The sequence below is a fragment of the Takifugu rubripes genome, chromosome 2 (assembly GCF_901000725.2).
Source record: "Takifugu rubripes chromosome 2, fTakRub1.2, whole genome shotgun sequence".
Lineage (NCBI taxonomy): Eukaryota > Metazoa > Chordata > Actinopteri > Tetraodontiformes > Tetraodontidae > Takifugu > Takifugu rubripes.
This window is the reverse complement of record NC_042286.1, coordinates 5,365,365-5,379,851: the sequence shown is the minus strand read 5'-3', so window position 1 is coordinate 5,379,851 and position 14,487 is coordinate 5,365,365. Positions and strand designations below refer to the sequence as shown.

Genomic DNA, 14,487 nt, shown 5'->3' with positions numbered 1-14,487 from the left:
AACCTCCCTCAGTGTGACTGAAGTGAAAACAGCAGCTGCAGCTGCAGACGATGAAGAGTCACCAGCAGAACTGGTTCAGTCAACACCAGAGTCACCAAGTACAAACCAGATTCATTTAAACACAAGTCAAGTCAGTTTAAAAGCTTTAAAATAACCATGAAAAATACACAAATACTCAGTTTAACCATTAATAGAGGAATGATATATTACAAGTTACAACTGATACAAGATTATTAGTAATAATCAACCATTAAATCAGTAATTACATTTACTCAAGTGCTGCTTCTTTGTGCAGATTTGAAGAACTTTGCTTCATTTATTCTGAATATTTATGATATAAAACAAATAATGCAGAGAACATCTAATCAGCATCAACTCAAACTCGTTCCATTTTAAATCTGTATCACTCTGGTTTTAGGCCACATCACAGTTTTCTCACCACCACCAGTTTGATCATCATCAATATTCTAACTATCCTGGATGAGAGAAGTTATTTTACCTCCATATTCATGAACCTCTCTCAGGCTTTTGACCCAGTAGATCACTCAGTCATCCTTGAAATGTTCAACAACACTGGTTTCTCTCTCACCCACATTAAACTGGAACTGGAATGCAGACACAGACAAACCGGATGATTTAACGGTTTTATTTCCCACAAAACAGTAACAATAAGGTGAAGCTGCTGCTGACTGGAACTGGAGACAGACGAAACATGGGCAAGTGAGGGAAAGCTGGCAAACAAAAGCTCATACTTCAAATGTTTTCACAGAAATGGAGCCAAGTGGGCCCTACAATGATCAGGGGATAAGTGGAGAAAGGAGGCAGTCTTTAAAGGTGCAGATCTAATCCACCGATAAGAGAAGCAGGTGAGGAAGAAGGTGCTTCGGCCAAAAGTAGATCCCTCTGGGAACAGGGCAAGAACAGAAACAACACATGCAGGTCAACTACAACCAAATAAACTGAATCATGGTAACCCATCACTAGGGAGGTGCCTCAAGGTTCAAATTAGGCCCTGTCCTCTTCACTGTTTCTATAAGATTTTCTTTTTATCGCAATCTCGCCTAAAAACAGCCATAAAATGTCTTCAAGCTTCCTTTAGTGTTCTACAGACAGCATTTTTTTCCCATCTTAAATCCACCCTGCATGCATAAAAACACTAAATAGATGTTTTTCTCAAGTGCTAGCAGAACATGCTCTCCTCACATTTCCACTGTGGTATGATAATTTCCATGGCTACCTCCACTTCCTGTCTTGAACCACCAGATGCTCTTCACCATTCTGCCCTTAGATTTATCACTGGAGCCCCTCTTCCACACGTCACTGTCCTGTATCTGTCTCGGCAGGGTGGACCTCCCCAGCTCAAAGATGTGACTTCCACCTGGATTTATTCATTTATGCGGCCCTCACTGGCAAACCTCCAAACTACGTCTCTCCATTAATTGTTCAGTCCACTAGCGCTTTTAGTGTCCACTGAATGAACTGGCTGCAACAGAAAATTCCCAAAATCCGAGCTGAGCAGGGGAGTTCTGCTGTCTCTGGTTATGCCCCCGTACAGCAGGTAACTCTCAAGCTCAACTCAGGTGTTCACTTCAGTCACTGTGAATCATGACTCACTAATTTCCTGTCCTCTATCTGTGCTTGGTCTTTACTGCTCTTTCTGGTTCTGTATTTTATTGTGTACAAAAGTGTTTGCTTATTTTATCTGATTTTATTTGCAATGTTTGTTTTGTACTTTGTCAATGCTGGTCGGAACTGTAAATGAGGCTAACCTCAGTCCACTCACAAGTTACAATAAAGTTGATGAAGGAGCGAATGAATGCAGCCCAAAAACACATTCATGTTCACATTAGTGGATATGATCAATATACAAGCTGAAATCATCTCTTCTGAGTGTCTTAATTGATATTTAAAGTGTGATATGATTGTCTGAGTTTTTTAGTTTTTCACCTGATAAAATAACTGAAAAACTAAAGAAAACTGTGGAGTAAAGATGGTTGATGATCAGATTTCCACATCAATAATCACAACAAACACAGAGATGTTGGCTGAAATGATTGAAATGTTTATTTTGTGACTTTAAATTCACATCTGTAGACAGAAAATGAGTGAGGTGAGTTAGAGAAATGTCCAGATGAAAGCAGAGTCACGCTCATGCAGGAATATGTGAGCAGAAAAGATGTGTCGCTCCATCAAGATGTTGAGGACAGAAGCAGCACGGTTTCCAGACAGGAAGTGTTGCTGAACCTCTAGACTGAGCAGCTGTGAGGGTCCAGGGTTTGAGTGACAGAGCTCTGTCCACTCAGACTGGCCTCACAGGTCACTGAGTCCACCTTCTTCCACTGGTCTGCAGGGAGGTTCAGGGTGCTGCTCCAGCTGAAGCGGCCGTCACTCCCCAGGACCTCCAGGCTGTGTGAGGCCGATGTGGTGCTGCTGCCCCCCACCTTCCAGCTCAGCTTCCACTGTGAGGGGGAGCCCCCGCTGGCCAGACACACCAGTGTGGCACTGCCCTGCTGCAGCTCCTCTGGGGAGGGGGGGAGGACGGTCAGGGTGGGACGCACCACACCCGCTGGAGGAGAGACCAGAAAGACGTGAAGGTTTGGACACCATCAAATCTGACTGAGCCGTTAGCTGGTGATGACTGAGGACATTTTGACATGTTTGGACAATGTTGGACAGCGTGACGATTTTCTTCTCTTTAACTTCTTTATATACAGTCGAGAGTTTAACGTGACACAGGTGAAACACTGGTGAGAACACACTTCACATCTGTGGCATCTGTCTGTTTCACTTCCTTTTCACCAAAGAGAAAATAAATGAAGCGTCCACGCAAATAAAAGTTCCATTTACGGATAAAATCTAATAAAATCAGTTTTTACATTGTTAAACAGTCAGAATGTTGAAAATGACCAAACAATAATGAGATTAAACTACTCAAGGAAGGTTTTGAGCAATGAAAGTTGAGTCTAATTAACTACAAATGTTACATGTCCACAGAAAATTTAAAACAATTAACATAAAAATTGAGAAGCCAGTTATTTATTTTCAGTTCATAAAGAAACAATTTAATATAATCTTTAATTAATGATGATGTTTATAAAGTTGTGACTCAGATGGAATCAAATAATAACAATTAAAACGAGACAAATGCAAAAGTCTTCTTTAAAATTGATAAAAACGTAAAAGTGAAAAAGATTCAAATAAAAATCTGTTACTTACAGTCAACGATGAGTTTGGTTCCTCCACCAAACGTCCACCACAGTGATACAAACTCATCAAGTGGTCGTACAAAAACCTCCTGCACTGTCAACAAGCAGCTACCCACTGAAAATTCACATCTTTTTCTCTCAAAAATGGATTATTACCAGTTGATTTAATGCACCAACATTTTCAATAGATTCAAACTGAAATTTCTCTTTGAATTTGAATGATTTGATCACTTTTACACATCAGTCTCTTTACAGGATCAAAACTGATGTGGATCAGTTACAATATTCTCATTCTACATTTTAATTTATGCTTTAAGAAAATGCAATTTCAAGTTATTTAAAATGAATAACATTTTACAAAGTCAGCTCCAAAAGATTCCAAGAAATATTCTTTTTAAAGCTAAAACTGCTGAATCCAGTTTAAAAATGCAAACATTCTCACATCAGCATCTGCAGTTGATGCTCAGCTGTATTTGTCAAATCTTTTCTTCAGTTCCATGAAGAAGAAAGTTGCTTTTAATCCAAGCTGTGTTTGTGTTGATTTTGTCTGCTCGTGCCTTCAGTGTGTTGAGAGCAGAGACATCATTTCCATAGAGAGGAGGCTTTGCATCATCAGCTGATCTGAGAAGGTTTATAGTGGTGTTAGTTCAACACTGCAGGACTCAGATCTGTCAGTCAACACAGCAGAAAGCACAAGCAGCATGACTCTCATCACCATCCTCATCTGGACGCTGACCTGCTGCTCTTTTACAGGTTTGTTCCCTCACAACCTCAAAGATGTCCTTGTGTCTTTTCTCTCCTCTCTTTCTGCTGATAAATGATGTGTTTTTGTCTGCAGGATGCAGCGGTCAGGTGACTGTGACTCAGCCTGCAGTGATCACATCTACTCCAGGATCCACTGTCGCTCTCACCTGTAAAACAAACCCTGCTGTTTACAGCGGCTGTTATAATGGACAATCAACTAGTGAGTGTATGTTCTGGTATCAACAGAAACCTGGACAGCCTCCACAGCTGCTAGTAAGACATGTCAGAATAAATTATTCAGGAACAGCAGCTCGGTTTAGTGGCAGTGGCAGCAGCACCGACTTCACTTTGACCATCAGTGGAGTTCAGACTCAAGATGAAGCAGTTTATTACTGTTTCGGTATTCACAATGGCCCAGTGTTCACACAGTGATTTAGAGTGGAACAAAAACCTCCCTCAGTCAGAGAGCAGAGACACTGAGATGTTCCAGCAGCTGCTGAAGAGGAAGAGACTCTGACACAGACCAGTGAACACACAACTGACAGAAACATCACTGACAACTACTTTAATCACACAAAGTGGCTCAAACACTGATCAGATCAACAACTAAAGCTTGACACATTTATTTTCAACATGTAGCTCTTTTGATGATATGCCATTAACCTCATAAAATCATCATTTACTTTAATAATTATGGATAATTCAATGAAAAGTCTGTTAGATGCAAATGCATGGAGAGAGCTGTGTGACTGAATGCCTCATGTGCTGTTTAATAAACTGGATCCTCTCCAGTTTGCCTACAGGGCACAAGGAGGTGTAGACGATGCAAGTCTGACTCTTCAACAGTTGTAAAACTGGTAAACTGGTTTTAAACAGAGGGGGCTCACAGGGTTGTTTTAGCCTCCAATTTGTTCCTGCCTATAGCAATGACATCACCTACAGGAGGGAGCTAATGAGTCTTTTTAAATACGCTGATGACACAGCCCTGGTGGCCCACCTGGACCGTCCACTGGTTGTGTTGCATAAAATATTGTTCAGGTCAAACACACAATCTTTGATTTTGTGGTCATAGATAAGGTACAGTGGGATAGAGTACGTTTAAAAAATGTGGGAAAAGCACTGGAACTATTGACTGAAATGTTTCTAGAGGTAGCTGATAAACATGCTCCCATTAGGAAATTTACAGTTAGAAAATGTAAAGACAGAAGCCCGACAGGACACTGAACCCACAATGCAGACCACGACCAGAAAAGTCCTTTCCAAACGAAGGTTTATTTTGAACAAACACTTGCTGGTGCAGCCCAGACGAGAGCAGGCTGGACCAGGAAGAGAGGCTGAGCGTGGCAGGTGAGGCTGGAAGCAAGAACAAGAGGTGAGCAGAGAAACAATAAACCAAACAACTTGCTCAGATCAATAAGAACAAGCACAGGAGCCAGTGCACAATTACCACTCAGCATTTAAGCAACAAACTGGCAGAGCATGAGAGGACGAGCTGGAGATAAATACTGCTGCTCCTGATGAGCTGATGAGCAGCAGGGGAGAAACTCCAGAGGAGGGGTTGGAGAAATCTGCCTGCCACACCCAGCCTGCACAGATGAGGGAAACGAGCACAAAAACAGGGCAGGGGAACAAAGCAGCAACAAATCTGACCTCCACATCCTAACAGAAAAAGGAAAGCACCTTGGATTGATGAGGAACTGAGAGCCATCATGACTCATGGGGATAAAATGAACATTTTGGCTATTAAATCTGAAACACGACTGATTGGAAAGAAAACTGTTCTCTTAGAAACCAAGAGACAAAAGGGATCAGGAAAAGAAAAGAAGGTATTATCAAAATAAATGAACTTAATCATTCAGAGGTGCTAATAGCCTTCCTATTAGCATCCTTCCTGTTCTGAGTAAACTGATGGGGCGAGTTGTGTTTAACCAAATCTCCCTCTATTTGTCAATTAATGAACTTAATGAATTTCAGCATGCTTACAAGAAGGGTCACTCCACCTGTGCAGCTTTAATGCAGATGACTGATCAGTGGTGGAGTGATCCTGACAGGAAAATGATAGTAGGTGCTGTGCTTCGTGATTTTAGTGCTGCTTTTGATTTGATTGATCACAAAATGCTCTGAATGAAATTAGAGGCATGTGGCTCTAATATTTTGACTCTTAATTGGAGGAGGACCCAAGTATCTAAGAGATCCCGAATACTTCTCTTTAATGGCAGTTTTTCTAATGTAAAGACAGTACGATGTGGTGTTCCCCAGGGGAGTTGCTTCGGTCCACTGCTCTACTCTATTTTTACCACTGAGGCCATTTGCTTGGAGAGAAGCCAGCTTGGCTGTTTGAAGATGATTCAGCTGTTTATATGTCATCAAGCAGTGTGGAGTTAAATGTTCTTCAAAATGAAATTGCACTTATTGCAGATTGGATAGCCATTAATAATTTAAGTTTAAATGTGTTAAAAACCAAATGTTTTTTTTTTTTTTGGATCAAGTTTTACTCTCAGGCAAGATTTTAAATTGTGCATCTCCATAACTGGCAGCTGTGTTGACCAAGTCAATGAGGTTAAATTCCTTGGGGTTAACCTTCACAATAAATAATATGGCAAAAACATATAAGTAAAATTGTAGGAAAAATGGGAAGGAATATATCCATGATGAGAAGATGTTCCTCCTTTCTTACACCTAATACCACCTAGCAGGTTATTCAAGCTTTGGTGCTCTCTCATCTCCATTTCTGCTCGTCTATCTGGTCGAGTGCAGCTCATAAAGAGCTGCAGAAGCTGCAGTAGGTGCAGAGTGGAGCAGCGCGTCTTGCTCTCCGGTGTTCAAGGAGGAGAAACAGACCAAATGCATGCTGATCTCACCTGGCTTAAAGTGGAAGAATGATCAAAACAAAGTCTTCTAACTTTATTTAGCAATATCTGTGTTTCAAAACAACTGACTTTCCTTCACTCAAGAATAACTTTTTCCCAAAAGAGACATGAAACAAGAGAGGTGAAGAGGGCCCAAGTTATGATTCCAAGACCAAGAACCAATGCATGAAAAAAAAGATTCTTTTATAGAGCCTTTTATGAAGTTTGTATAACTTATTGTAGTTGTTGACATGTTGGAAATGTGATTGTTGGCAGGTGTGATGTTTGGCTGCGTGAGTGTGTGGAGAGGAAAATGGCCTGTGTGTTGATGCCTTTTGTTTGTCTTGTTTTCCTGGTTCTGTCACTAGGGGGCGTGGTGGGTTCACCTGGGCACCTCTCGCTGGTGACCGTCACACCTGCAGCTGGTTACCAATCAGCACCCTTCAAAAGCCGCTGCCTCCCGATCAGCGCCTGCTCGTTTTCATCGGTTTTGTGCTAAACGTGGGTCAACGGTGTCTTCCTGGTTCCGTCCCTTCAAGGAACTTTCCCCGTTTTCCTCACGTCTCTTCCTGGGTCACCACGCGCCCCTCATTGGGAGGAACGATCTGCACTTCACGCGCCTTTTCACCACGTGGTGCAGCTATCTGAGTGAATTAAAGTATTCTGTTAACACCGTCAGCTGTTTGTCTGCTTACGGGTCCTGTCTGAATCAAATTAGTGAATTTATTATCATTTATGTAATGATGTAAATATTATTGTAAATTGTATTTATGTGATTTTTTAAAATGTGGACTCCAGGAAGAGAAGCTGTTGCAGAAGTAACAGCTAATGGATACAAAAGAATAAACAAATAAACCTTCAGTTTTTTGCCAGATTATTAATGTGCACATATAAAATGGCAAATCTGTGGTAAAATAATTAAAATAACAGTTCAAGAATCAGAATATAAACTCATTAATGAGAAATATTTAATAAAAGAAAGTAGAAAATTAAAGCAACAGTAGTCAGAAAATTAACTTCATAAAAGGTTTTATTCAACTCTCAGTGGGAAAAGTGTGACTCCTCATGTGTGTCAACGCAGCACCGGTGATGCCATAGCAACAGTCATGCATCTCCCACTAAAGCACCATAAAGCACCATTCATATGCATATATATTGTTTTAATACATTATACATTTTGCAAATGGAAATCTTGGATTAATTAACCCTTGTCTCTAACCTTTTCTTTTTTTAGCAAAACAAAACTGATTCAGTTAATTATTTATTCTAGCTGACATTCATTTTAATAGGAAATAAAACAATAAAATGAGGAATTTAATTAATAAATAAGCTCTAATGATGGCCAAAGGCATCTTTAGTTGTTATTTTCCCTATAATTGGAATAAAGTTAAAGTATTTTTAAGGAAAAAATTGTGATCTTGTTGACTTTAACCCCAGAACACATGAGGTCCACCAAACCCCCAAACAGTGATGAACAAACATACAAACAACATAACAGTTGAATTAGAACAATTGTGACCTATATGGACATGGACTCTAACTTCCCTCCACTTTTGTGAACAAACCATTCATTTGAGAGGTCTGCAGGTGTCATTCTCGTAAAAATGACACAAACAAACATCATTAAGGGAATAATGTCTCAAAAATGTCTAAACTTAGGAATTAAATTTGTTTCATCTAAATTTCTGCTGCTCCTGCATTTGTGTTCATGTTAATGACATTAATGCTGTGGAGTCATTAAATCTCCATGTTTGTGTCTCTGACAGCAAGTCAGAATATAAACTCGTTAATGAGAAATAATTAATGACAGAAAGTAGAAAATTAAAGCAACAGTAGTCAGAAAATTAACTTAATAAAAGCTTTTATTCAACTCTCAGTGGAAAAAGTGTGACTCCTCCTCATGTGTGTCTGTGTTTCACTAGAACAGGTGAGTTTCTGTCTTCTGCAGAACATTTGCATGTTTTTCTGCATGGTTGCTCCTCAGAGTTTAAAGTTCTGATGTCACAGAGAGTCTGAACTCTTCACGCTCTCACACTGAAAACTTCAGCATCACCATGTTGTCAATAATTCTGACTGTCATCTTTCTGAGTCAGGGTGAGACTTTTCAACATTGTTTGATTTCATCCTCTTCTTCTTTCCAAGGAGGCTGAAATCATTTCATTTTTACATCATAACTGCTCCTCCAGGCTCTTTTCAACTGCTCTTTTTAACATTTGTTGTTTGTCATTTCAGAATCTTCTGCCAACAACTTTCTAACTCAGGCTGATAAATTCAAGTCTGTTAGTGTTGGAGGGTCTGTGACCATCAGCGCCACAGGAAGCTCAAATATTGGCAGCTATCTCAGCTGGTACCTTCAGAAACCTGGACAGGCTCCTAAACTTCTGATATATTCTGTATCAAGTCTCTACACAGGAACGCCGTCTCGATTCAGTGGCAGCAGATCTGGTTCTCAGTACACTCTAACCATCACTGGTGTTCAGGCTGAAGATGAAGCAGATTATTACTGTCTGGCCTATCATGGTGATGGAACGTTCACACAGTGATTTAGAGCCGTACAAAAACCTCCCTCAGTGTGACTGAAGTGAAAACAGCAGCTGCAGCTGCAGACGATGAAGAGTCACCAGCAGAACTGGTTCAGTCAACACCAGAGTCACCAAGTACAAACCAGATTCATTTAAACACAAGTCAAATCAGTTTAAAAGCTTTAAAATAACCATGAAAAATACACAAATACTCAGTTTAACCATTAATAGAGGAATGATATATTACAAGTTACAACTGATACAAAATTATTAGTAATAATTAACCATTAAATCAGTAATTACATTTACTCAAGTGCTGCTTCTTTGTGCAGATTTGAAGAACTTTGCTTCATTTATTTTGAATATTTATGATATAAAGCTAATAATGCAGAGAACATCTAATCAGCATCAACTCAAACTCGTTCCATTTTAAATCCGTATCACTCTGGTTTTAGGCCACATCACAGTTTTCTCACCACCTCCAGTTTGATGATCAATAATATTCTAACTATCCTGGATGAGAGAAGTTATTTTACCTCCATGATCATGAACCTCTCTCAGGCTTTTGACTCAGTAGATCACTCAGTCATCCTTGAAATGTTCAACAACACTGGTTTCTCTCTCACCCATATTAAACTGGAACTGGAATGCAGACACAGACAAACCGGATGATTTAACGGTTTTATTTCCCACAAAACAGTAACAATAAGGTGAAGCTGCTGCTGACTGGACCTGGAGACAGACGAAACATGGGCAAGTGAGGGAAAGCTGGCAAACAAAAGCTCATACTTCAAATGTTTTCACAGAAATGGAGCCAAGTGGGCCCTACAATGATCGGGGGATGAGAGGAGAAAGGAGGCAGTCTTTAAAGGTGCAGATCTAATCCACCGATAAGAGCAGCAGGTGAGGAAGAAGGTGCTTCGGCCAAAAGTAGATCCCCCTGGGAACAGGGCAAGAACAGAAACAACACATGCAGGTCAACTACAACCAAATAAACTGAATCATGGTAACCCATCACTAGGGAGGTGCCTCAAGGTTCAATTTTAGGCCCTGTCCTCTTCACTGTTTCTATAAGATTTTCTTTTTATCGCAATCTCGCCTAAAAACAGCCATAAAATGTCTTCAAGCTTCCTTTAGCGTTCTACAGACAGCATTTTTTTCCCATCTTAAATCCACCCTGCATGCATAAAAACACTAAATAGATGTTTTTCTCAAGTGCTAGCAGAACATGCTCTCCTCACATTTCCAGTGTGGTATGATAATTTCCATGGCTACCTCCACTTCCTGTCTTGAACCAGCAGATGCTCTTCACCATTCTGCCCTTAGATTTATCACTGGAGCCCCTCTTCCACACGTCACTGTCCTGTATCTGTCTCGGCAGGGTGGACCTCCCCAGCTCAAAGATGTGACTTCCACCTGGATTTATTCATTTATGCGGCCCTCACTGGCAAACCTCCAAACTACGTCTCTCCATTAATTGTTCAGTCCACTAGCGCTTTTAGTGCCCACTGAATGAACTGGCTGCAACAGAAAATTCCCAAAATCCGAGCTGAGCAGGGGAGTTCTGCTGTCTCTGGTTATGCCCCCGTACATCAGGTAACTCTCAAGCTCAACTCAGGTGTTCACTTCAGTCACTGTGAATCATGACTCACTAATTTCCTGTCCTCTATCTGTGCTTGGTCTTTACTGCTCTTTCTGGTTCTGTATTTTATTGTGTACAAACGCGTTTGCTTATTTTATCTGATTTTATTTGCAATGTTTGTTTTGTACTTTGTCAATGCTGGTCGGAACTGTAAATGAGGCTAACCTCAGTCCACTCACAAGTTACAATAAAGTTGATGAAGGAACAAATGAATGCAGCCCAAAAACACATTCATGTTCATATTAGTGGATATGATCAATATACAAGCTGAAATCATCTCTTCTGAGTGTCTTAATTGATATTTAAAGTTTGATATGATTGTCTGAGTTTTTTCATTTTCACCTGATAAAAAAACAGAAAAACTAAAGACAACTGTGGAGTAAAGATGGTTGATGATCAGATTTTCTCATCAATAATCACAACAAACACAGAGATGTTGGCTGAAATGATTGAAATGTTTATTTTGTGACATTAAATTCACATCTGTAGACAGAAAATCAGTGAGGTGAGTTAGAGAAATGTCCAGATGAAAGCAGAGTCACGCTCATGCAGGAATATGTGAGCAGAAAAGACGTGTCGCTCCATCAAGATGTTGAGGACAGAAGCAGCACGGTTTCCAGACAGGAAGTGTTGCTGAACCTCTAGACTGAGCAGCTGTGAGGGTCCAGGGTTTGAGTGACAGCGCTCTGTCCACTCAGACTGGCCTCACAGGTCACTGAGTCCACCTTCTTCCACTGGTCTGCAGGGAGGTTCAGGGTGCTGCTCCAGCTGAAGCGGCCGTCACTCCCCAGGACCTCCAGGCTGTGTGAGGTCGGTGTGGTGGTGCTGCTGCCCCCCACCTTCCAGCTCAGCTTCCACTGTGAGGGGGAGCCCCCGCTGGCCAGACACACCAGTGTGGCACTGCCCTGCTGCAGCTCCTCTGGGGAGGGGGGGAGGACGGTCAGGGTGGGACGCACCACACCCGCTGGAGGAGAGACCAGAAAGACGTGAAGGTTTGGACACCATCAAATCTGACTGAGCCGTTAGCTGGTGATGACTGAGGACATTTTGACATGTTTGGACAATGTTGGACAGCGTGACGATTTTCTTCTCTTTAACTTCTTTATATACAGTCGAGAGTTTAACGTGACACAGGTGAAACACTGGTGAGAACACACTTCACATCTGTGGCATCTGTCTGTTTCACTTCCTTTTCACCACAGAGAAAATAAATGAAGCGTCCACGCAAAGAAAAGTTGCATTTACGGATAAAATCTAATAAAATCAGTTTTTACATTGTTAAACAGTCAGAATGTTGAAAATGACCAAACAATAATGAGATTAAACTACTAAAGGAAGGTTTTGAGCAATGAAAGTTGAGTCTAATTAACTACAAATGTTACATGTCCACAGAAAATTTAAAACAATTAACATTAAAATTGAGAAGCCAGTTATTTATTTTCAGTTTATAAAGAAACAATTTAATATAATCTTTAATTAATGATGATGTTTATAAAGTTGTGACTCAGATGGAATCAAATAATAACAATTAAAACGAGACAAATGCAAAAGTCTCCTTTAAAATTGATAAAAGTGTAAAAGTGAAAAAGATTCAAATAAAAATCTGTTACTTACAGTCAACGATGAGTTTGGTTCCCCCACCAAACGTGTACCACAGTGATACAAACTCATCAAGTGGTCGTACAAAAACCTCCTGCACTGTCAACAAGCAGCTACCCACTGAAAATTCACATCTTTTTCTCTCAAAAATGGATTATTACCAGTTGATTTAATGCACCAACATTTTCAAGAGATTCAAACTGAAATTTCTCTTTGAATTTGAATGATTTGATCACTTTTACACATCAGTCTCTTTACATGATCAAAACTGATGTGGATCAGTTACAATATTCTCATTCTACATTTTAATTTATGCTTTAAGAAAATGCAATTTCAAGTTATTTCAAATGAATAACATTTTACAAAGTCAGCTCCAAAAGTTTCCAAGAAATATTCTTTTTAAAGCTAAAACTGCTGAATCCAGTTTAAAAATGCAAACATTCTCACATCAGCATCTGTTGTTGATGCTCAGCTGTATTTGTCAAATCTTTTCTTCAGTTCCATGAAGAAGAAAGTTGCTTTTAATCCAAGCTGTGTTTGTGTTGATTTTGTCTGCTCGTGCCTTCAGTGTGTTGAGAGCAGAGACATCATTTCCATAGAGAGGAGGCTTTGCATCATCAGCTGATCTGAGAAGGTTTATAGTGGTGTTAGTTCAACACTGCAGGACTCAGATCTGTCAGTCAACACAGCAGAAAGCACAAGCAGCATGACTCTCATCACCATCCTCATCTGGACGCTGACCTGCTGCTCTTTTACAGGTTTGTTCCCTCACAACCTCAAAGATGTCCTTGTGTCTTTTCTCTCCTCTCTTTCTGCTGATAAATGATGTGTTTTTGTCTGCAGGATGCAGCGGTCAGGTGACTGTGACTCAGCCTGCAGTGATCACATCTGCTCCAGGATCCACTGTCGCTCTCACCTGTAAAACAAATCCTGCTGTTCACAGCAGCTGTTATAATGGACAATCAAATAGTGAGTGTATGTTCTGGTTTCAACAGAAACCTGGACAGCCTCCACAGCTGCTAGTAAGACATGTCAGAATAAATCATTCAGGAACAGCAGCTCGGTTTAGTGGCAGTGGCAGCAGCACCGACTTCACTTTGACCATCAGTGGAGTTCAGACTCAAGATGAAGCAGTTTATTACTGTCTGGGTATTCACAATGGCCCAGTGTTCACACAGTGATTTAGAGTGGAACAAAAACCTCCCTCAGTCAGAGAGCAGAGACACTGAGATGTTCCAGCAGCTGCTGAAGAGGAAGAGACTCCGACACAGACCAGTGAACACACAACTGACAGAAACATCACTGACAACTACTTTAATCACACAAACTGGTTCAAACACTGATCAGATTAACAACTAAAGCTTGACACATTTATTTTCAACATGTAGCTCTTTTGATGATATGCCATTAACCTCATAAAATCATCATTTACTTTAATATTTATGGATAATTCAATGAAAAAGTCTGTTAGATGCAAATGCATGGAGAGAGCTGTGTGACTGAATGCCTCATGTGCTGTTTAATAAACTGGATCCTCTCCAGTTTGCCTACAGGGGACAAGGAGGTGTAGACGATGCAAGTCTGACTCTTCAACAGTTGTAAAACTGGTAAACTGGTTTCAAACAGAGGGGGCTCACAGGGTTGTTTTAGCCTCCAATTTGTTCCTGCCTATAGCAATGACATCACCTACAGGAGGGAGCTAATGAGTCTTTTTAAATATGCTGATGACACGGCCCTGGTGGCCCACCTGGACCATCCACTGGTTGTGTTGCATAAAATATTGTTCAGGTCAAACACACAATCTGATTTTGTGGACATATGCAACTCCAGAATATCTGTAGTGCAGAGTTTGTCTGAAAGATTCAACTTTCTTCTCCACCTTTCCTGACTTATTTTCCCTGAACCTTCTGCATCTCCTTCCACAA

At 40.5% G+C, this 14,487-nt stretch overlaps 1 long non-coding RNA gene and 2 gene segments (V, D, J or C); 1 reads left to right on the top strand and 2 right to left on the bottom strand.

The window, feature by feature from the left end:
- Positions 1 to 2,039: 2,039 nt before the first annotated feature.
- LOC115248846 (Ig lambda-3 chain C region-like) lies at positions 2,040 to 4,974 on the bottom strand. The segment is given in 4 exon segments: positions 2,040 to 2,566; positions 3,217 to 3,354; positions 4,752 to 4,812; positions 4,921 to 4,974. Coding segments are annotated over 4 exon segments (573 nt in total).
- An 80-nt stretch (positions 4,975 to 5,054) lies between these two features.
- On the top strand, positions 5,055 to 7,660 carry LOC115248119 (uncharacterized). The gene is made up of 2 exons (XR_003887127.1): positions 5,055 to 5,776; positions 7,168 to 7,660. It is a non-coding gene; the product is annotated as an uncharacterized lncRNA (long non-coding RNA).
- Positions 7,661 to 11,397: 3,737 nt separating this feature from the next.
- On the bottom strand, positions 11,398 to 12,716 carry LOC115248063 (Ig lambda-3 chain C region-like; the record flags this gene model as incomplete). The annotated part of the segment is given in 2 exon segments: positions 11,398 to 11,927; positions 12,578 to 12,716. Coding segments are annotated over 2 exon segments (462 nt in total), but the record flags the coding sequence as incomplete, so codon positions are not given.
- Between the last annotated feature and the right edge of the window lie 1,771 nt (positions 12,717 to 14,487).